Raw genomic sequence first — 25,039 nt, forward strand, 5'->3', positions numbered from 1 at the left:
ATACATCATGCAGAGAACGAAACACAGAAAATATAATATGCATAATAATCATAAAATAAAATGACAGAGGTAAGATAAAAAATACAATATATCATAAAAATGGGTTTAACTTGCCTAATAAAAGAAAAAGATTTTCAATCTGGCTCACAAAGCAAGACCCAAGTATGTGTTGTATTCAAGAGATATAGTTAAACAAAAAGATTCAGAAAGGCTAAAACTAAGATGGAAAAAGGTACACGAGGTAAATTAGAATTCAAACCAAAAAGCATTAATGTTAAAGCTATAATTCAAAATGAAGATAAAACAGTTATGAATATCTATGTATAAAATAACAGTGACTACAAAGGAAAAACTACAGTAGATGCAAGGAAATATAGAAATATTAATAGAAGACTTTAACACACCACTCTCAGTACAAGACAGGTCAAGAAGACAAAATATAGTCCACATTAACAAAAGTTGAGATCTTCAAAAATGTTTATCAATAGTAAAATGATTTTGTCACCAAAAGAGTTTGAAAACTGCTAGTATAGAAAGTTAAGAAACAGACCCAAGTAATTATGGGATTATTCACTAAGGGGCAAAGAGGAACTTTTTAATAAAGGGAACTCAGAAATCTGGTTATCCATTTATAAAAACAAAAAAAATTAGATCCTTATCTCAAAACACAGAAAATAAACTTCAAATGGATGAGGGGTAAAAGTGTAAACAATGAAGCTGTGTAAGTACTAGAAGAAAACATGAAAAGGTTTTCTACCTATGGCTCAAAATCTAGATACCTAATGAAGTAAAAGATTGATAAATTGACTTACATAAAAAACTCCCTAATATGTAAACATCTGAGCAAAAAATACCAAAATATGACTGAAAATGTAAAAACATATGAATGGACAATTCACAAAAATAAAGTAAAAAAATTAGGCCATTAATAAATATGAGAAGATATTCAACTTCACTTATAAAAAGAGAAAGGTAAATGAAAACTACACTGAAATACTATTGTTCCCCTATCAAATTGGCAAAAATTTAAAAATATGTCATACTCTGTGGTTAAGCTCTGGGGAAACATACTCTCACAGTGTATGCTTGTGGGAATGCCAATATTTAACATAATTACATTATCTGTTTACCTTTTGACCCAGCAATTCCACTTCTAAGAATACACCCTGAAGACACATTCCAACAATGTAAAAATATACAGACATAAAGTTAGTCACTGCAGCATTGCTTGTAACTGCAAAATTCTGAAAATAATCTCTATGTCCATACATAGAAGAATGACTGGAATAAATTATGAAATTTATAAATTATGGTGCACTCCTTCAATGGAGTACTAATACTATACAGCTACAAAAAAGAACATGGAAGACCTCTATGAATTTATTTATTGTGAATTTCCAGAATATACTGTGTCAAGTGAAAAACCGAAAGTACCAATGAATATCTAGACTACTATACTTTTGTGTAACAAACAAGAAGAAAAAAGAAAATACAGATGTATCTGCTCCTCTGTACAAAAATAAACAAAGGATGGATAAACCACAGACAAATAAATAAATAAAAACAACAGGGATGGGGAAAAAAATCTCTAAAACGGAATATAAACAGCAACGTGCCTGTTAACAACTGCTTCTTTGTTTCATATAGTTCTATGGGAGTTGTGAACGCAAGCCCCTTTGGCTTTCAGAGCCAGGTGATTTGGGGACCTATCCTTGGGTGGCAGGCTTAAAAGGTGGGGTGCTAGACGTATGGGCTAAACCCTTCTCTCCTCAGAGAGAAGGTGGGAATTGGGGGCTTCCTCCTGACTGTACGGAGCTCTGCTAGGGTGGGGTTTATGGCAAGAGTGTGTTGCAGCCTTTCCTACCTATTTTTGATGTGGGTATTTTCTTAGTCACTTGATGTGTAGAGGTCACTTGACTAGTTTCTGGATTTCTCTCAGAGGGAATTGCTCCATGTGTAGCTGTATCTTCCATGGGTCCAAGGGAGGAGGAAAATTCAGCAGCCTTCTATGTCACTACGTTGGTGACCCCCCTCTCTGCCTGTTCTTTAACTGCTATCTTCAAGGTGTTATACTTTGCTAACACTTCTTACTCTATGGCTTCACCTTAAGTGATCTCATATATTCCCACAGTTTAACAGAACTCATGTGTTGACAATGCCAACAAGAAATCTCAGTGTTACCACTTCTTAATCATATTGTGTTGAAATATCAAGTATGTTTTATTACATATGCTCTGCCCATTATTTACAGAACTCTGCAGCTGTAATTATGTTTCTGGACCTATTCTCAGTTATTTTCAGGCATAAACAAAACCATAACAAGTAAAAAATTATAAATGGACAGAATATCCTCCCAGGTTCCTTACAACCCTAAAATTCAAAGACTTTATCAGATAACCATGATTAACTTGAGATATAAACTAAAATGTGATTTAGTTACACTTAAATAATGGAAAGCTATATTTCAAATTATTTTAAACACAAGATTAATTAATGTTTCCCATGTAAATAGATATACCTTCACAGTTTTAAAATATAAGTATCTTACTAGATAACCACATATTAAATATTAAAAAATTTAAATTACCCTCTTATCCAGTTCATAAGATGAAGCTTCTGTACTTGGCAAAAGATGGGTAATAGTGGCTATTAGAATCTGTAGGAAATAAAGAAAATAGCTCAAAATATGTCAAACTAATGGTGCATCCTAAAACTTAAACAATAATGCTAAAGTGATACAAAATCTACTGCTGAAAGTTTATCCAAAATATATTAACATTGTTATTTCAAAGTAATTTTTAATAGGTCAGCTTTTCAAGTACACTTAACTATCAATCATTTACAATCCTAATGTACAGAATCAAAGTTATATATGCTCTGTTAACTATAAATGGATTTCTTAAAAATTCAAGTCATGAATCAATATGTATAAACATACAAATAATATATGTTCTGATAGAAAAATGAGAAGACATAGATAAGCAAAAAGATTTATAAAAACCATCTGTAATTTATCACTCAAGACATCTACTTTGCTCAACAAATTAGGTATAGAAGGGATGTATCTCAACATAATAAACACCATATATGACAAGCCCAAAGCTAACACCATACTCAAAAGATAAAAAGTTAATATCCTTTCCTCTAAAGTCAGGAACAAGATAAGGATGCTCACAACTGCCATTTCTATTCAACACAGTACTGGAAGTCCTACCACAGCAATTAGGCAAGAAAAAGAAAAGGCAACCAAATCTGAAAGGAAGAAGTAAAATTATTTCTGTTTGTACATGACATGATCTTATATATAGAAAATCCTAAAATTCCACCAAAAAAAAAAAAATGTTAGAACTCATAAATGAATTCAGTAAAGCTGCAGGATGCAAAATCAACATACAAAAATCAGCTGCATTTCTATACGCCAACAATAAACTATCACATAGCTTAAGAAAGCTATCCCATTTACAACAGCATCAAAATCAATAAAATACTTAGGAATAAATTTAACCAAGGATAAGACTTATATGCTGAAAACTAGAAAACACTAGTGAATGTAGCTGAAGACACAAATAAATAGAAAGATATTCCATGTCATAGATGGGGAAGAATTAATATTGTTCAATTGTTCACACTACCACAGTGGTCTACAGATTCAATGCAACTGAATGCAAAATTCCAGTGGTGTTTTTCTCAGGAATAGAAAAAAACTATCCTAAAATTTGAATGGAACCACAAAAAAAACCCAAAGAGCCAAAGCAATCTTGAGAAAGAAGCTGGAGGTGTCACACTTCCTGATTTCAAGCTTTATTATAAAGCTACAGTAATCAAAATATGGTACTGACAGTAAGGTACTGACATAAAAACAGGCACACAGACCAGTGCATTAGAATAAAGCCTAGACATAAACCCACATGTACAGTCAAGTAATCTTTGACAAGGGTCCAAGAACACACACACAATGTTGAGAAAACTGGATATCCATGTGCAAAAGAATGAGACTGGACCCCTATTTTATACCACTCATAACAATTAACTTGAAATGGATCAAAGGCTTAATATAAAGACCTGAAACCATAAAACTCCTAGAAGAAAACATAGGAAAAGGCTCCTTAACATGGGTCTTGGTAATGATTTTTTTGGAAATCATACCTAAAGCAGAAGCAATAACAAAAATATAAACAAGTGGCACTACATAAACTAAAAGCTTCTGCACAGCAAATGAAACCATCAATAAAGTGAAAAGATAACTTACAGAATGGAAAAAAATATTTGCAAACCATATATCTGATTAGGCGTTAATATCCAAAATATACAAGGAACTTATACCCCCAATAGCAAAACTAACTAACTAACTAAATTTATAAATGGGCAAAGGATCTGAATAGACATTTTTCCAAAGACATACAAGTGGCCAACAGGAACATGAAAAGGTATTCAACATCGGTAATCATCAGGAAAATGCAAATCAAAACCACAATGAAATATCACCTCACATTTGTTAGGATGGCTATTTTTAAAAAGACAAGAGAGAACAGATGTTGGCGAGGATGTGGAAAAAAGGGAACCCTTATACACTATTGGTGGGAATGTAAACTGATACAGCCATTATGGAAAACAGTATGAAGGTTCCTCAAAAATTAAAAATAGAACTACCATATAATACCACTCCTGGGTATATATCAGAAGGAAATGAAATCAGTATCTCAAAGAGATACCTGCACACCCATGTTCACTGCAGTATTATTTACAATAGCCAAGATATGGAACAGCCCACATGCCTTTCGAAAGATGAACAGATAAAGAAACTGTGGTGTACATATATACACAATGGAATATTATTCAGCCACAGAAAAGAAGAAAATCCTGCCATTCATGACAACATGAAAGAACCTGGAGTGCATTACGCTAAGTGAAATAAGCCAGACAAAGACAAATATTGTATGGTATCACTTATATGTGGAAAAGTAAAAAAAGCTGATTTTATAGAAACAGAATAGTGGTTGCCAGGGTCTGGGGTCTAGTGAACTGAGGAGATGTAGGTCAAAGGGTACAAATTTTCAGTTATAAAAATAATAAGTTCTGGGGCTTCACTGGTGGCGCAGTGGTTGAGAATCTGCCTGCCAATGCAGGGGACACGGGTTCGAGCCCTGGTCTGGGAAGATCCCACATGCCGCGGAGCAACTAGGCCCGTGAGCCACAATTACTGAGCCTGCGCGTCTGGAGCCTGTGCTCCGCAACAAGAGAGGCCGCGATAATGAGAGGCCCGCGCACCGCGATGAAGAGTGGCCCCCACCTGCCGCAACTAGAGAAATCCCTCGCACAGAAACGAAGACCTAACACAGCCATAAATAAATAAATTAATTAATTAAAAAAAAAAAGTTCTGAGGATTTAATGTATAGTACAGTAACTACAGTTAATCGTACAGTACTGAATATCTTAAAGTTGCTAAGAGCAGACCTTAAGCATTCTCACCATAAAAAAATGTTAACAATGTGAGGTAATGGATATGTTAATTATCTTGATCTTGGTAACCCTTCTACAATATCAAATCATTATGTTATATACTTTAATATAATACAATTATATTTATCAATTATTCCCCAATAAAGTTGGGGGAAAATAAAGAAATTTACTCTCATCTTCCCAGATATTTCAGTATATATACTTGTAAATATATGCCTTTTTTTTAAAGAAAGATTTTATAATGTGGCTTTTTAAATTAACATATATTATACACTGAACAGAATATGAATAAAATTGATACAGAGAATATGAAATAAAAGACCTTATTAAAAGAAAGCAAACATTCTTATAGTGTTATCATTTACCCTGGAAATTTCTTGATCTCATTCAATTTTTTAATGTGCATGTTAAAAATGTATAGAGGTAAATTTATTGTATTTTTTTTTTTTTTTTTTTTTTTTTTTAATTTTATTTATTTATTTTTGGCTGTGTTGGGTCTTCGCTTCGGTGGAAGGGCTTTCTCTAGTTGCGGCAAGCGGGGGCCACTCTTCATCGCGGTGCGCGGGCCTCTATCGCGGCCTCTCTTGTTGCGGAGCACAGGCTCCAGACGCGCAGGCTCAGTAGTTGTGGCTCACGGGCCCAGTTGCTCCGCGGCATGTGGGATCTTCCCAGACCAGGGCTCGAACCCGTGTCCCCTGCATTGGCAGGCAGATTCTCAACCACTGCGCCACCAGGGAAGCCCCAATTTATTGTATTTTTATTGTATGCTATTAAATTTTTATAAATGATTGCTTCAAGTAGAAAAATTTCTCTAAACATAATTTATACCATAAAAGGCTTTACACACTAATAGAATCTAGTATATTAGATTAATATTTAATACTAGTAATAGCACTGGGCTTCTATTCCTAACTATGTAAGTAGGTAACCATTAGTGAAATGCTCTACTATTTTAGAATTTCATCTCTTCATTCAATTAGAGGTAAAGTATAACCATTTATCCATAGGCACTGGCCACTATAATGTACAGTGAAGCGATCTGCAAAAACTCTAAGAATTACTTAGATAAGTCTTAATAATATACAAACTGACGAAGAAAATAAGGGAAAGGATTTGGAGGCCTTCAAATGAACAAAAAAAATATGCTTACTTAAAGAACACCTTAACTTTCAATAGAATAATCAATCTTAAAGGGTAAAATTTTCGAGTTTTAAAATTTCAAATGTTTTAATACTAATAGACATATATATGAACATTCACATTTACATCCAGTTATCATGTCCTGCATGATAATGATGGTAGCTGCTGCCAACATTTATTAAAATTTATGTCCCATCACTTTTATGGCAAAAAGTGCTCAGCGTGTTACATATATTTTCTTATTTAGTCTTCAGAGCAACTCTGTGAGGTAGGTATTTTTACCCCAAATGTAAAGATAAAGCAAGCCAGAATTTAGAGGACTGAGTAATTTGTTGATAGTTACAAAGTTAGTAAATGGCAGAGTCAGGGGTTAGTTAAACCAGGTCTAACCTTCAAACGCAACCTCTTAACCATAATACTATATTCAACTCAACAGATTATTTACCTAAGAGATTCTACATGCAAGTCATCCTAGGCATAAAAAATAATTTTAAAAAATGCCATTGTCTTAAAGAAGCTCAGAATTTTTAAAAAAAAATATTTATTATTTGGTTGCATCGGGTCTTAGTTGCGGCACGCAGGCTCCTTAGTTGCGGCTCACAGGCTCCTTAGTTGTGGCATGTGTGCTCTTTGGTTGTAGCAGGTGGGTTACTTAGTTGCAGCCCGCAGGCTCCATAGTTGTGGCATGTGAACTCTTAGTTGCGGCACGCATGTGGGATCTAGTTCCCTGACCAGGGATCAAACCTGGGCCCCCTGCATTGGGAGCATGGAATCTTATCCACTGCACCACCAGGGAAGTCCCAAGAAGCTTAGAATTTTTACACAAATATATTTAGTGCTAAAATAGGGCCTGGCGACATGGTTGAGTGGGAAAAGTCTAGACTTGAAATTTTACAGACTTGGGTTTGAACCCTGTTTCTACCCTGTTAGCTTATGACTTTATATAGTTGCTATCTCCTCAGTTCTCTCACCTTAAATAAAGGGAGGAGAGGAGGCAGGGATAACAGTCCACCTCAAATGACTTTTTACGAATTAAATGAGGTAACATATGAAAAGGTGACTAGTATAGTGACTGATACATGGTAGTATATAGCAATATTAATTACTATCTTTCCTAAAAATGTTATAAAAATATGAAGATAAGAAAGATAAATTCTGGTTGGAGAGAACAAGTAAGGATTCTTATTTTTTGAGGAGATGGTATTTAAACCAATCATTGAAAGATGGGGGGGGGCAGGTAGAGAAAAGTAAAACATTTTAGGTAAGAAGAAGAGAGTGAGGGGTATGTTTAGGGGATAATAGCTGACTCAGGTGCCTAGACTACAGGGTATTTCATAAAAGGAATCGGTACATGATTCTGAAAAGATGGGTTGGGTCCTCATCTGGAGGCCTCGAATTAATTCCCAGCTAAAGAGTTTGGGTCTTACTTTATAGACAAAGGAAAACCACTCAGAGATTTTGTTTGTTTGTTTGTTCTTCAGGAAAGTGACATAAGAGTCATGTCAGTGTGAATGATGACTTGGAGGGGATGACCTCAGAAGCCAGGAAACCAGTTTAGAAGGTTATTATAGTATCTCAAGAAAGAAATAATTAAGGGCTGAAAAATGTCATGTATTGTAGGAAGCATAGAACACACAGAATTAAAAAAATAAAAAATAAAAATAAACCACTTCATAAATAACTGGCTGAAGAGGAAAGGAAAGTAATGAATCAAAATAATCTCCTGATTTTGGTAACTGGAGGGATGGTATGTTTTCTAACCTAAGACAGGGAATGAAGCCTAATATACATTATAAAGACAACAGCAATGATAAATTTACATGTAGCATTTAAAACCAACCACATAATCTCTTAACATAATATAGAAAGGGACTGTCATGAACTTTGATATCTCAAAAAAGTACCCTGAGTGGCCATTATTTAGCTATACAAAATTTAAAGAAAACTATTAAATAATTTTATATCTCAAGGTATCCAAATCTAAGGATCTTTAACAAGTCATAATAAGAAATAAATGAGAAATTACTTACTTGAATAATTTTCAAGGGAGAATCAGGCTGGTAAATCTGAAGTCTAGGTACATAATGAACCAGCATGTGAAGCATGTTACAAGCTACATGGGCTACTGTTTTATTTGTAAACTGTAATAATAATAAGAAAAAAACAAAAACAAAAAAGCACTGTTATAAAAAATTTCTTCCTGATATTATTCATCTCTGCATTAGCTGCTAAAAAATTTTAAATTGTATACATGTTTATTTTTGTCATTCTATATTTGTGTTTATTAAAATATTATTAGGAAGATAAATATACACCTGCAAAATAAAAAAATCATAACACATTCCAAAGATATAATTAACTTTATTTTTTCTTTGTAACGTTTGACTGTCCTCATTAAAGTTTTACTCCATTTTCTCTTACCTAGATTTCTGGAATGGCCTCTAAACTGCTAATCTTGTTATCCCATCTTTCCCCATTGCAATCTACTTACTATACTCAATACTTCCATATTATCTTCTGAAGAACTGTTCTGATGCTGACGTTCTCTATGCTTAAAAATCTTAGGTGACTCCCCAGTGGTATAAAGTCAAACTTTTTATTCTTATCTCTCTATGACCAAATCTCACCCACTCTTGAAGCCCTGACCACATACTTCCTCTTTCCAAAGTCTTCTCTGATACCTAAGTCAAAGTGACCTCTGCTTTCTCTGAACTCAATCAGCAGTTTATATGCACCACTCATTTAGTTCTCTCAGCTTTTTATATTTTATTACTTATTTTCATCTTTTTCAGCCATCATATTATTAATCTCTTCAATCTAGTATTTATATTTCTTTTTCATTCTGGTATTCCTCACTCTGCCTAGCAAAGCACCTCAAACATAGTATATACTCAGAAATATCCGTCAAATAAGTAATATTTGTACTTTGTGTGTTTAGAGTTCTATACAGATATTATAATACAAGTCTTAGGACAAAAAATAATATCATTCATCTTTTTACAAATAAAAAATATCCATTTATTCATTCAGACTCTCCAAATAATCAGGTTATTATTTCTGAGCAAATCTTATTCTGGCCACAAAGAGGGCATTTAACTTGAATGATAAAGCCAAAAATTGAATAGCTCAAGAATTCAGGAAGTAATAAAGATCGAAGGGTAGGTTACTAAAATACTGATTAAGAAATGATGAAAAGCCCTACAAATGTTGTTAAATGACTGGTTTCCTTTTTAGAAGTCATCCATATGTATCTTAAAGACAAAGCCAAATACATAAAATTTGAGATAAAATAGGTCATCACCAAGATATCCTAAAATCAAGAGTAGAACTATTCTTAAGGAAAAAGTCGGAATCAAAGAAATAATGTAATAATAAATTAATGAAAATATCTATTAAATGTTTTATTCTGTAAGGGCACAATATATAATTAACATTTAGAGAAAAATAATCATGCATTCTATACTATCTTAATATAGTCCACTAAATATTTATTTATTTATTTACTTACCTTTAAGGAAACACAAATTACATTCAGAGCTTCCTTAATTTGAGGATGATGAGACTCATGGACTAGTTCTTCACAAATCCAAATACCTAAACTGCAAAGTGCTACACATCTGCAGAAAAGGCAACCAATAATGATATAAATAAAAGTGGATGAGCGTTTAAATGAAATGACACCACCACCACAACCAAAACACCCACAACCAACCAACCCAGAGTGAACATGCACTGTTTAGGTGAATTAATCAATTTGTTACTCTGTTAATTAATCAATTTATTACTGTTAATTAATAAATTTGTTACTTAGGAAGATAAAGTGGAGGAAAGCACATCCCCCAAACTCTAAGCCTTATTTTTTTAAATTTAATTTTTATTTTATATTGGAGTATAGTTGATTTACAATATTGTGTTTCAGGGTATACAACAAAGTGATTCAGTTATACATATACATACATCCATTCTTTTTCAGATTCTTTTCCCATATAGGTTATTACAGAATATTGAGTAGAGTTCCCTGTTCTAAGCCTTATTTTCAACTATAATTTATTACCAAGATCATAGGTGGGGATAACACACAGGATCTTTCTAACAAACCCATATTGATAAATTGATATTGTCATAAAGCTTCCCAAACAAATATGCAACATGCTTTCAAAAAGGAAAGAGTGGGGACTTCCCTGGTGGCACAGTGGTTAAGAATCCGCCTGCCAATGCAGGGGACACAGGTTTGAGTCCTGGTTCGGGAAGATCCCACATGCCGTGGAGCAACTAAGCCCGTGTGCCACAACTACTGAACCCGCGTGCCACAACTACTGAAGCCCGAGCACCTAGAGCCCATGCTCTGCAACAAGAGAAGCCACCACAATAAGAAGCCCATGCACCACAACCAAGAGTAGCCCCTGTTCGCCACAACTAGAAAAAGCCTGCGGGCAGCAACGAAGACCCGACGCAGACAAAAATAAACAAATGTTTTTGTTTTTTTTTAAAAAAAGGAAAGTGTAATGTTATTGACTGATAGCAGCAGTCAATAAGATATTATTTTCATACCTTTTACATTTAACATAGCTAGCTACAAATTCTTTTTAAAACAAATTGGGACCACAAATAAAATTTATACACTTTATAAAGGAATTCCAACAGAAACAGAACTTGGAGAATCTTTGTTCTGTTTCCTAATGTCTTGTGAAACTTCAGTTCCCTACTTCAACTGAGTTTCAGCTTGAAGAAAGTAATCTGATGATCAGAATCAGTAAAAATTCTATTAGTGTGTTCATGTATAAGCTTCTGATGAAGCATACAATGTTTCTAAGTATTAAAAAAAAGTCAGCTCCTTCTAGTTTCCTGATATATCTTGCATGTCCTGATACTGATATTCTTAAATTAAATTCAGTAGAATGATAAATTTCAGAACAATTCAATGCAGAAATATTTTTCTTCCTGAACATAATGGATCAGAAGTTAAGTCCCTTCTTTCAGTCTATCAGTGTTAATGCTACTAATTTACTATCAAAACTATAGAAAGTCTTCTATGTGAGGTCTACAGCTTCCTTTCTTCTCTACTGTTGTCCACCCATCAATCTTATGTAACATTTATAGATCTAAATAACCAAGTGACAGGTTTAGCAGTGGAAGGAGCTGTAATCCTAAAATAACAATAAACTGTGAAGTGAAGCAAAGTTCTCCATAGATGCAGCTAACTAAAGCCACAGTAAAAGGCACAGACCGGGAGGACAAATGCTTAAGTTTTTGTTTTTTGGTTTTTGCTTTATAAAGGTTAAGATCAGTTTTTGTGTGTGCGTGTGTGTGTACGGTTTCCTACATTCTTCAAGATGTCAAAATAATCTAGATTATTCCCAGTATGGCTCAACTTTCTGCTACTAGTCAGATTCTGGGGTATAAGCTTCTAAGCTTATATGTTAGGGCAACATGCTGATTTAAATCAACCTTTTTGATAAAAGTTTAGTAACACAGACAAAATGCCACAGTTTTCACTTCTTAATGAGATATTTAAAAACAAAAACATTTTAAAATCTTATTATTTACATTCTATTTTTTAAAAATATCCTGATCAAATATTTATAAATAATAATATATACTATTTTCTTAGATATTACTTTCTACAATGAAAATATTTTAATTCAATTTAACAAACATTCATTGGGTAACTAGTACCATATTTCAAGGTACTACATAAGAGACAGTGACAAATATAATCTGAAGGGAAAGCAAAATCTACTTAAATACAATTAAAAGAAATCATTTTGGACACAGAAGGTGAAGATACTGAAGAAGGTGACTAGGATTTTATTTTTTTACTGAAGGGAAGGTTCATATTTAAATAATGAAAAAAAGTATTTAATCATCCAAATAATTTAAATTTGTGACTTAGAATAGCTTTTGAGTATCTGAAACAATCTGGACTGCTAAATAATTCAGTTAACTTCTAAAATAAAAACTACAAACACAGAATAGCCATGTCAAGTCTTAAGAATATCTGACTTACCGTGCAGGACCAGAGGGCTCATCTCTTGCCGAGCTTAATACAGTTTTGATTATAAGTTCCTAAAATGAAGGAGAAATAGTAGCAATGACTAAGATTTTTCATTCATTTATTTAACAAATATTTATTAAATAGCCACCACGGACCCAGGCACTGTGTCAGGCGCTAGGGATACAATAGCAAAATAAAACAGACATTTTTCGTTCTCATGTACATACTTTTAGTATATTCCAATGTTATTCATAAAATTAGATAAATAAATAAAACAATGGTATGGTCTGAATGTTTGTGCCCCCCCCCCCAAATTCGTATGTTGCAATCCTAACCCCTGAAGATGATGGTACTAGGAGGTACTTAGGCCATGAGAGTGGGGCCTTTATGAATGGGATTAATGCTCTTATAAATAAGAGAGACTCCCACAGAGTTCCCTAAGCACCTTCTACTCTGTGAGGACACAGCAAGAAGGCACTGGCTATGAACCAGGAAGAGGGCCTTCACCAGAATGTGATTATGCTAGAGCCTTGATTTTGGACTTAGCCTCCAGAACTGTGAGAAATAAATTTCTGTCACTTATAAGCTACCCAGTCTGTAGTATTTTGTTATAGCAGACAAATGATTTTTGAAATTTATCACCAAATGTATATGTTCAAAAACTTTTTTCCTGATTAGAAGAGTGATAAAATGCTCACTATAAAGATAATTAAAGCAGATTTAATAGCTCAAAGGTATGAACAAAACTGTTCACGACTTTGAGAATTATCATTTAAAAGAAAGCTTCCTCTTCTTATGTGTGAGTTTTGGGATAAGTGCTAGTTAATAGTTAATATGGTTTTTAAAAATCATTCAATTATTCACTCATTAAGGATTTATCAGCTATATAGATTGTAAGCTCCTTAGAGGAGTAACATTCTACTTATCTTTGTGAATTTAGCACCTAGCCCAATGGCTAGCAATTAATAGGTACTTGGAAGCTACCTATTGTTTAAGCCCAAGAGCTTTCTATGTAATAGTTTTATTTTGGTTTTTTTAAAAAATCACTTCAGCCATTACTGCCTATACAATGGCCAGCAAAGGACAAGGCCACTCTGATCATACAAATCACATACAGTAGGCTAGGCTAAGCCCAAAGAAACTCAAAACGGCCTAAGCAAATTGAAACTCTTACCTATCTTTGACCTTCAGGATCTTCTGAAAATAGAAGAAACCAAAGCCATTACATCCCTGAAGACCAAAGGTCAATTTGTATAGTTTTAATTAAATATCATTATAAATTTGCATCGGCCCCTACAATTTTATGTTTAAGTGAAGTTCACTTGTTTAACAAATGTTTTCGGAGTATATTCTACATGCCAAGCAATGTGTTAAGCTCTGAGGATATAGCAGTAACTAAGACCTTGTGGTACTTATTTGTCTAAAGTATAAATCAGACACTGAAAAATAATTACAAGTGTGATTAAATGCTGCACAGAGAAATACAGGTGGTATGGGAAGTATATGCAAAACTGCTGACAAAAATTTGATTTAAAACATTTCTTTCAGAGAAAGCACAAGTTTAAAAAAAAATCATCAGCATGACTTCTGAGGAGACAGAATGCCCCTCTCTCGTCCCTTCTTTATTCTCCTTTCCCTTCTAATTCTAGGGCCAATTCAGGTCAAACAGAGACCATCTGGCAATTACTATAACAAGCACAACTTCTTAGGACTGTTAAACCTGTGGGAATTTATAATACATGGGCATTCAGTTAGAGACAGGTCTTGACTTAGTGACGGAATTATTCACTACCAGGCACATTGCTGGGTCCAGAGCACTAAGTGCCTTTATCCTAACTAGGAGACCTGATCACACCACTCCCCTCTACCTTGGTCTAAGAATTACTGAGTCCAGAGGACTAAGGATGCTGATCATGTCACACCTTCCCCTTCAAACAGAGGCTGACCTCTACAGAGGCACAAAACAACTTTTCACCAATTTTTTTTACTTGAAATTTTTAAAAAGGCTTGTAAACAACAATTAGGGTATGTCTACTCCTAATTAGACACTATCTTTTTTTTTTTTTTTTTTTTAAAGATTTACTATCTGGGTAAGCAATTGTATAGACAGTTCAATTTTGCACCATCTCTTACTCAAGCCTGTTAATGCTTCAGGTACATGGGATCTCCACCCCAATTCCACAGTTTCCTATAGCAGAATAGAATATTCCATTACATTGTTTGATTCATCACCTTGGAAAACTGGGAGAAGGAGACAGTCAAATATGCAGGTCGAGTGCTATCTCAATCTTAGAAGCCTTACATTAGCAGCATAGTATATGGCTCATGGGATTTCAATAAATGTTCAGTGAGTGAATGAATGAATCCTAAGATAATGACATGTGAGTGGGTTCAATAATGAGAAAATGTTTCCAAAGTAATAGTTATTAAAAAAAAAGGTTACGTTCCTAATGGACATTCCAGCCTTTGTGTCTGAGGGGTACAGCTGGCTAAAGTTCTTCAACAATTGCGTGGATTTCGAGAGGAAAATGAAGAACACAAATTTTACTGAATATACTGCTATGATTATAAAGTCATTTAAACGCTAAAAATTAGCACCTAATTTCTTACCTTAACATCTGTAAATTGAGACACAGCAATATCAGGAATGTTGGGATGGAGAGCAGGCAGTTCACAATATAAGTTGGGAAAGCAAACCAAAGATCCAAGAAGAACTTGTGCTTCCACTCTTGGTGCCTATGTATCAGATTTTAAAAATCTTTAATTATCAGAAAAATTACTGTATTATCTAACCAGATTACACAGGGAAGTCAGAGTACAAGACAAAATTCAAAAAGGAAAGGGGAACACAAAAAGATTAGGTTTTCATCTATACTTTCCACATAAACTACTGTTATTCTCAATAAATGCAATGAACAAATAGTAGAGCTTTCTTTAAGAGCAGCTAATAAGCAGAAATGTGGGTACAGCTAATGAGTATGTAGACAGGAATACAGTTTTAGCTAACAGCATAAAATTACCCTAATTTTGAGGAAAAATATAAATACTTTCATTCTACAGGCAACTCACACATCGTAACATATTGTTCTAATGAGCAGAAGACTCATGGTCTCTAGATTATATCCGTTACTATCTAAGGATGAATAAAGTAACTAAGGATGAAAATGGTCACTATATCTTCAAGACACCGGCATTAGTCTAGATATGTTTTATGATCTTATGCACATGATAAAAACACTACCTATACTACTTACTAAAAACAAAATTAGAAATTATGCTTGGACTGCAGATGAAGGTAACTTTTCATCTTTTTTCCTTAGCTGTATTAAGCCATTTCTGAAGTATCAGCACTGAACATTTCTTTTTTCTTCTGCCTTCTTGCATGCCCACCTAACATCAACATCCACCTACTGATAAATTGCTTTGTTTACTAAAATACCTAAAAATTGATTTATATGTTTAATAACACCTAACAAGAATGCTAAAACCAATCTATTAGAAATATAAAACTTCTTCTATTTCCATAAAACAAGAACCTATCTCCAAAGGATTTCCTTGTTAATAAATGTTATAACAGAGGTGATGGAGTAGTATTCTATTATGATTTTCAACAAAACAACTCATTTCCATATTAAAAAAATAATCTAGATTTACAGATACAAGGCCAGCAGCATAATGGGGTGGGGTAAGCTCACACCCACCATCCCGATTTAAAATCAATTTTACTATAAAAATGAAACTGAAAAAAAACCCCAATATTTAATGATAGAGATTAGCTAAGGGTTTTTCTTTAAAGTTGGATAAAAAAACTGGGAATACTCATTCAGGTATGTGGGGCATAATGGGAGGCAAAACTGGAATGGAACTGTAATTAAGAAAGGCAAAACCTAATCAAATTACTTTGAAATCTGCCTGGGGGCGGGGGGATTAACAAAAGGAAGATGATATGTGTGGGATCTAAAATGAAACTCCAAAGAGCAAGATTTAGACTGCGTATCTCCAACACCGTCCAGAGGAAAAGACTGCCCAAAACCTTACAGTGGAGATGTGTCAGATTTACTTCTTGTAATGATTTGGCTTCCTAGGCAGGCTTTCTCAATAGGTGTTCCTCATAAGAACCACAGAGAACAGAAAACAACTGTTTTTTAAAATTTCCCAAGGATGTTACATAAGTAGTATCCTTCTAGATAGGAGGAAGGTTTAGTCACATAAAATGGATGCCTAAGGACATCAGGACTGTAGGAAATGTGCCGACTACTGATCTGGAATAATCAGCTAACTGAAAAGTTATAGTTTTCATAGTAAATGCATAAAAAAATGGCATTGGTTTATGCATCAGGCTCCTCTGAGTTCTATCAGCTTTTGCCAGTATCCAAGAGATTGATAATCTGTGTACTCTGGTAATACTACAATAGCCTTGTAACTTGTTTAGCATCTTTAGTTTGTCTTCCATTTAATCTATCTCCAGTTTAATACACTTATTTAACATTAGCAAAGCACAGATTTAATCATCTCTCTCCCTACTTTAAAAAATTCAACTGTTTATCTAATATAAAATATAGCATTATAATCTGATCCCTGGCATTAATAGACCCTCCAAGATATAGTCTAAAGCAGTGCTTCTCAATCTTTACTGTCCATACCAATTATTTGGGATATAGTTAAAATGTATATTCTGTTTCAGTAGGTCTGGGATGAGGTCTGAGATTCTGCATGCCAAATGTTTCTGGTGTGCAGACCACATTTTGGGTAGCTGGGATCTAAAGTACCTTTCTGTTCTTTGTGTCCACTACTCTCTAGTTAGACTAACTAGCTTGTAAACAAAATGAATTATTTGTCATTCCTAGGACACAGCTTACTCATGCCTGTTTCCCTATGCCTGGAATACCTTCCCCCTTCTCCATTTTCACTCTTAAGAATACTACTAATCTTTCACGGACCTACTCAAATATCTTTTCCATGGAACCTCCTGATATCCCTTAAAAAAAAAGATCTCTCCTCTGTCTTAATTACCAAATAATTTTATTTTGTTTAACAAACACTTAAACTGCACATACAATGTGTCAAATAATGTTCCAACCATGTTACAAATATTAACTCAAATCCCCATAAAATAACCAGATGAGGAAGGTTACCTCCATTTTATAGATGAAGAAACTTAGACACAGAGAAATCAAGTAACTTGCACAAGATCTCACAGCTAATTAAGTGGCAGAGCTGGGATTTGAACCCATGCTTTTAACCACTATGCTAAGCTCCTCCTACTGGTACCTCTTTGTTGTCCTACATTCTATAGTTGTTAATATATTTTCCTATCTTCCCAGCAGCAGACTATATGTTCCCTGAGTACAATGTGTATCTCATTTATTCTATATCCTTCTATATTCCACCCAAAGGAACACTTTGTACACAAGGGGAAACAAAAGTTTAATAACCACAAAAGGGCTCAGCACCATGTTGAACACATACTAAGTGCTGAATATATATTTACAGATTCAATTAATAAATACCTATAACCATGATGCTGTGCCAGGCCCTGAAGATACCAAGATAAGTAAGACATGATCACTGTTCTCCAGGAACTAGGGAAACAGGGTTAATGACTAGCTATAAATATGGGTTGTTCTCTTATTTGCACATTTTCTCTAGGTGACTGTATCCAGTTTCATGGCTTTCAATAGCATCTGTAAGCTAATGTCTCCCAGCTTTCCATTTTTGGTCCAGACATCTCCTTTGAGGTCCTGACTTGTACATACAGTGGCCCTTCTGACATCTCATGGGTGTCTAACAGGCAGCTTCCTATGCCCCAAACAGAACTCCTTTTCATTCACTGTTGGTCTTTTGCAGCTTATAAATGAAATAACATATGTTAAACTGCTTTGCAAGTTATAAAGCACTAGTCAAGTATGACTGATTTTTCTTTCCCAAATACTTTTAGTTTTTCTCAGTAGACGTTCAATTATTTCTCATTTATACTTTGTTCCAGGGTGATCTTTCTAAAATACAAATGTGATCATGTCACTCTGCTTAAAATCTTTCAACGGCCACTCATTCTTTCCTTAGGATGAAATCTAACCTCTTGAGTACTAGAAACAGAGTTACTGCCTTCCTCCTTAGTTCACTTCTGCCACTTATATCTGAACATGTTCCAGTTATACTAAGTTACCTGGCATTGTCTCACAGCTCCAAACTGTATGAAAAATCCTCACATGCTGTTTTAGAGTTTACTCCTAGAGCATATTTCTAGGTTACCTCACCTATATTTCTTTCTTCTCTTTTGCTATATAGCTCATTGCCCATTTTCAAAATTTTCTTCCCTCCCTGTTTGTTTCTTTAGATTTCCTCAATTTTAAATTGTTTTGCTTATCAGATTTAACCCATTTTTGTAGCTCCTGGGTCAATTTATCAAATAATTTTAGTACTTTCTTACACTTCAGAATTGTTTACTTTTTTTTTTTTTTAAAGTGGGAGAGACAATCAATTCTAATTAAATTACGTATCTTCCTGAACATCAGTTTGTTATATTTTATCAACAGTGGCTCTTCCTTTGTTGCTCTGTTAGCTGAATCTTGGTTAACCACAGTTTGTTATATTGTGAAGGACAGGAAATAAAAACTTACATTGAGAAAAGCTGAAGAAGCCACTCTACCAGCTGCTACAATAAAATCCATAATAAGCATTGTGGCACCAGGCAAACCAAGTGAAAAAAATTGAGGTGAGCAGTGCTTGATGATTGTATTGACAATATCCTTAGGAATAAAGAAAAGAGGAGAAGAAAAATATCACAAATGTAATCTTGGGTATCAGCTAGTCAATATCCTTAAAAATAGACAATGTATGAAATAATGAAACAGGTAATAACTATAACTGGTTGGCTAACTGGAAAGACTAATTTTAATTCTTCCAAAGAATCCATGCTTAGTACTATATTTTGTCACGGGAAAGTAAACTGAAAACACTTTTTTTTTTAACTGACATCAATACAGCATTTTTTTTTCACCCTAGAGAGCCAGTTAGAAGGGGCTCTGCTTTGGAGGGTTAAAAATAAGGCCCATGTCATCCGTTAGACTCACCTGGAGGGATTGTTAAACCACAGACTGGTGGGTTCTACCATCAGATTACTAACTGAGTAAGTCTGGGATGGGGTCTAAGAATTTACATTTCTGACAAGTTCCTGTATGATGCTAATGCTATTTATTAGCATCATTTTATTTTAGCAACAATTTTATTTCATCTGAAAGCAGCATTCTACTTTATTATTGGTTTGCAGAATAATAAGGTCCCCACTGAAGTTTCTATTCTCTTTTCATCAACACCTTCCCACCATCCCCCCCTTCCCAAGGCAACCTGGAAAGCAACAGCAAACTTTGCTGTGTTGGACCTTCCTTCACAAGGAAGGATACTCCAAATGGTCCCCTTGCCATGTGGAACTGAAGAAGCTGAGGATAAGCCCGGGCAAAAATGTGGTCCACTGACTGCTGAGTCAAAATACATTACAGCTTAGGACACAGACACCAGAAGCAAATATTTTGAAATAAATCTGAAAGCAAAGGTTAAAAATGTTGACAACAACATACACACTTAGCTTTCTTCTCATTTCTGTTTCTTGCTTTAAAGGTTTTCTTATTCTCTGCCCGAATATTTGTTGACTTGGGAACTGATGAAAGGACAGAGATGAAAAAAAACTTTTGTCTGTGACCTTACTCTTTGACTTATGTTCATTAAAATGATAAAACCGGAAAAAAATAAATAAATAAGGCCCATGTGTTGTAAAACTTAATTGCAGAGTAGTTCCTTCTGCCACCTATTTGCTTCCATGTTGATAACTCTGATGTCTGAAGTTGCATGACCTGTTATGTGGCAACTGGAGAAATTCTCTTTTTTAGAAAAATTGAAGTCCTTTGATGATAGACATCTAGCCTCAGAAATCCAGATGCAGGCATTTTTAAGGGAATATTCTCAACTTGGTTATTCATTCATTTTGCCCTTTGGAATTTACCATGAGGATGCAGTATAGCAGGCTGTATTACTCAATCCAATTTAAATGAAAGCTCTTTATCCAGTAATTAAGAATATCACTTTATTTGAGACATGTTTATAAGGTAGAAAACTATAATTATTTCAAATTAACACAAGAAGTTTTTTCACTTTTCAGAAAGATACATTATTATCATCTTTTAATATTAATTTAATGCTCCTGAAATGAACTGCAAGTGAAATTTAACTACGTTATGATTACAAACATTTACATTACTTTGACCAGCAACTTCCTATACTTTTCAGTTTTATGGCCAGGATCAAGACCCATGAAGAAATGTTCTAGAGACATATTTATGACTATCTAATGTAATGACTATATTGATGCAAATCAATATACTTGTCACTATGGTAATACAATTTATAAAAATAAGAAAATGTGATGTGCTGACTCTTAGAGTAGGAAAAAACCTCTGACTGCTGCATGACTAGCTGAGCAAATACATAAGTCCCAAGTGCCAGTTATCAAGTAACAATTACAAAATACCTAAGAATAAGTACATTAGGACATTAAAGGAAGATGTTGTCAGCGTAAGCAAAGGATGTTTTAATCTCTTCAAAAAGTGAACAGTTCGTATAACATTAGAAGAAAGATGCACTTAATAATCAAGTCAATCTCCCAACTACAATAGCTTGTTTTGAAACTATGTTTCAGAATAAATGAGGTTATAAATGGAATAAATCTGTAAATAAATTACAATATAAGGGAATGTTTTTAATTCTACACCTTGAAAGTCAAGAGTTAAACAGAATAAAGAATCAAAGATAAACTTATAAAGCGACTTGTTAGAAAGTACATATATTTACCTGATCAATATGAAGTAATCCACAGTGCATTATATTGTAGAAGTGTGTTAGGAAATCTCTATTTGGAGAAACATCTTGTCTTCTTTTCATTGTATTACAAATAAGTTTATAGGCGTGTAATTTACCTTGTTTATATTTATCAGTTAACATGGTTGCCTACAATTGAAAGATGTTGTTTTTAATACTCAAAACCAAATACTGTTTGTTAAATACTGAAACAATTGAATATAGCAAGCAATATATTTGTTTTCATTTATTTCTATGTTGGCCCATTTTCTTTAATGAACTAAATATCAGGATTACTGAAATTATTTTTATCATTAAAATGATACAGTGTAGGTGTGAATAACTTATACACTGTTTCACTTAGGAAAATGCACCAAACACATCAAATAATACTTAAAAGAATTAGTTCTTTAGAAGTACATAGCATATTCTATAACACAAAACTGAGGTTTACATTTCATTTAAATACAATAAAAACATAATTTACTACATTCATTTTTGTTTTAGCAATAAAAATGATGCAACCTAAATAATAATTTTGCTAGGCCCACTCTCCTCTCTATATAACCCCTAATGGCTAGTTAAAAATTAAGTGCTCTACAGGGAACTATATTCAATATCCTGTGATAAACCATAACGGAAAACAACATGAAAAAGTATGTATATATATGTATAACTGAAGCGCTTTGCTTGCTGTAGAGTAGAAATTAACACAACATTATAAATCAACTATACTTCAGTAAATTTTAACAAAAGCTAAAAAACACAAAAACACACAAAAAACAAAACTAAGTGCTCTAGAAGACTACACAATAGTCTTCTCTCTCTCTACTGTTTGAGACTGACCACATACTTATTTACTAAATGAAACTTTTTAATTAATATTTTATATATTAAGCTTACCTTGAAAAGCCAAGGTGTAAGAATTCTCAGTGGAGGAATTAAAACCGGTGGAGAAGGGGAGGTCAGGTTATCAGTTGAAATGCCAAGGTTATCTCTAATCTGTAATTTTCAAATAAAATGCAACAAACTTATGAAAAGTGTTCTCTTTCCCAGTTTGTTTTACCTTAAACTTGAGATCTAGTTCCTACCACTAACTATATATTTAAACATGGTTAAGGCATCAGTTCGTAGTGCGGGGGTGGATGTTATCTAAGGCTTTTTCTGTACTTCTTAATACTTTATTTTTCTTTCCTTCTCCCTTTTCATCTTTTTCTTTTTTACCTTAGCTAGATTCTGCCAAAGTTCACAGAGGTAATCAAAAACTTGAGCATGTATTTCAGGATCCATAATAGCGTTGACATCTCCCAAAATACCCAGCATTCTTCGCCACATTACAGTAGCAACATCAGCATGCCATCCTGTGAGAGTTCCCCCTGCCATCACACTACAGCATTCAGATGGAAATTCACTGATTTCTATAGAAAAAAATAATTCACTGGTGTCAGTAATTTTTCTAGAGAATTGATCACAAAAACACATAGGAGTCAAATTAATAATCTTAAATATCTACAAAAGTGAATAAAAGAAATGTTAAGATGCATCAGTGTTATTTTTTCCTGGTAAGGTCAAAACCTCGCTAGTTCATAATTCCTTATTTTGACAATAATTACTTATACAATAGTGCATCTATCTAGATTTAACTAAGGAGAAAATGATGCAGATACCAAATGGAGAAATTTACGTTTGACATAAAGATCATATTTATAAATACATACTCTCTCTTTTACCTAATAGCTACTTCAAGTTCCATCATCAAATTAACAGAAAATCTCAGGCTGAAGGCAGATCCTGTAGGAAGTCTTCCTAAGCTTATTTCTTTGTAATTAAACCTTCCGAAGAAATATATTTCTATATTTCACAATTAAGTCAGGCCTAGCATTAAAAGGGATATCACAATGGCATGAAAAAAATAATTTAAATATAATCTAAAATTTCCATAATTACATTTCTTTTGTTTATTAATATTGGCATGATATAGACATATAGGTAACCTAGGGTCTTAGTCTCATTTCTGTCACTAATTATGTGATATTGTACAAATTATTTAATAACCTCCCTAAAGCTACAGCTCCTCATCTGTAAAATAGATGGTTTAGGTAGGTATCACTATAGATCTCCTCCAGCTTAAAAAAGAAAAAAAAAAGCCATCATTCTATGCAATGTATATAATGGAAAAGGCAAAATCATTAGAAAGTCAGTAAAAACTTTTTCCTGCTTGATAATATCTCAGTGTACTGATAATTTACAAAGTCACACACAGTATATGTACATCCTTTACTCTTAATGTTTAACTTTTTTCTCTGCATGTAAAGTGTGCAATAACTGAGTATATTATTAAAAAGTTACTGGACAGTCTTTCACAATAATAAAAACAGGTTTCTGGTGTAAATTCACTAAAATAAAAATTTAAGAAAATACTACAGGGTTAACCATCACTGTTAACCTCTCCCTATTCTACAGAACCTTAATAATATAGTGATAACTCAACTGATTGGTAACTATGAAGGATATTATTGGAACAACTGAGGATAACTGACTATAGACTAAAATTGCAATGATGTATCAATGTTAAATATCCTGAACGTGGTCCTTATATTATGGTTATGCAGGAAATGTATACTTATTCTTAGGACATACTTGCTGAAGTGTTTAGGTGTAAAGGGTCTGATACTTGCAATTCACTCTTAAATGGCTCAGAAAAAAAAAAGGGTTGTTTTAATGCGTGTGTGTGTGTGTGTATAGGTAGAGAGAAAGATAAAGTGGTAAAATATTAACAACTGGTGAATTTATCTGAAGGATTTATGGGTATTCATTTTACTAGTCTTGCAACTTTTCCATGAGTTTGAAATTTTTTCCAAATGTTGGGGAAAAAGCTGAAAATAAAAACCAAAAAACTGCAGGCCAAGAGGAGGAAAGAAAAGGTCAGAAATAATCTACAAACCAGAAAATTAGGGCTATGTAATTGCAAGGTAATTGCATATTAAGAGAATGAGTACCTTAAAAGGGGGGGCAGGGTGGGGGGCAGAAGTCACACGGTTTTAAATTTCTTCCTTTGGCCAGAGAGTAAATGTGCTGCATTACCAATGAGAACTAGTATTTTATATTATTCATTATAAATATCTTATCAACTGTGTCCTTGACCAAATTTTCTGGCATATTTGCAAAATGACTTTTTATCCTGATGCTTATTATATGATGCAGAACTTAACAAAAATAACTTTTTATTAACTTGCAGTTTCTAAGGCTTCCTAGTCACTTTTAAACATTTACTTAAATATAAAAATACTTCATTTGGACTGCCTACTTTGATTCAGCAGGTTCTTCAGATAAAATATTAAGAATAACGATGCCAAATTATGTATTTCCTGCTTTAGGAAACGGTATCGTAAATGATAATATAACATACAAAAATAATGTAACCACTAATACCAGGACTATAATCAACTATAATAAAATATCAAATAACAAAAAACAGAATGCAAATATCTTTCTTAAGGGCAAGAAAAAAAATGTTATACTAATTAATTTCCCAAAGACAGAAAAGTCCAAAAGACTTATAATAATATTTACATAACATATATAAAATAATC

The 25,039-nt window shown here is 33.6% G+C and overlaps 1 protein-coding gene across 6 annotated transcripts in view; it reads right to left on the minus strand.

The window, feature by feature from the left end:
- Positions 1-25,039, minus strand: part of RALGAPA1 (Ral GTPase activating protein catalytic subunit alpha 1) — a 226,179-nt gene that overhangs the window by 79,235 nt on the left and 121,905 nt on the right. For all 6 annotated transcript variants that reach the window (XR_009500898.1, XM_059914119.1, XM_059914115.1 and 3 more), the window contains 9 exons: positions 22,671-22,864; positions 22,350-22,448; positions 21,441-21,596; positions 19,217-19,345; positions 15,207-15,332; positions 12,609-12,667; positions 10,110-10,218; positions 8,632-8,742; positions 2,588-2,656 (listed from right to left, as the gene is read on the minus strand). Coding sequence is in view for 5 of the 6 variants with exons in the window: in XM_059914119.1 (XP_059770102.1) it covers positions 2,588-2,656; positions 8,632-8,742; positions 10,110-10,218; positions 12,609-12,667; positions 15,207-15,332; positions 19,217-19,345; positions 21,441-21,596; positions 22,350-22,448; positions 22,671-22,864 (1,052 nt within the window). In the remaining variant the exon portion in view is untranslated. The remainder of the gene's footprint in view (positions 1-2,587; positions 2,657-8,631; positions 8,743-10,109; positions 10,219-12,608; positions 12,668-15,206; positions 15,333-19,216; positions 19,346-21,440; positions 21,597-22,349; positions 22,449-22,670; positions 22,865-25,039) is intronic.

The sequence above is a fragment of the Balaenoptera ricei genome, chromosome 2 (assembly GCF_028023285.1).
Source record: "Balaenoptera ricei isolate mBalRic1 chromosome 2, mBalRic1.hap2, whole genome shotgun sequence".
NCBI classification, from domain to species: Eukaryota; Metazoa; Chordata; class Mammalia; order Artiodactyla; family Balaenopteridae; genus Balaenoptera; species Balaenoptera ricei.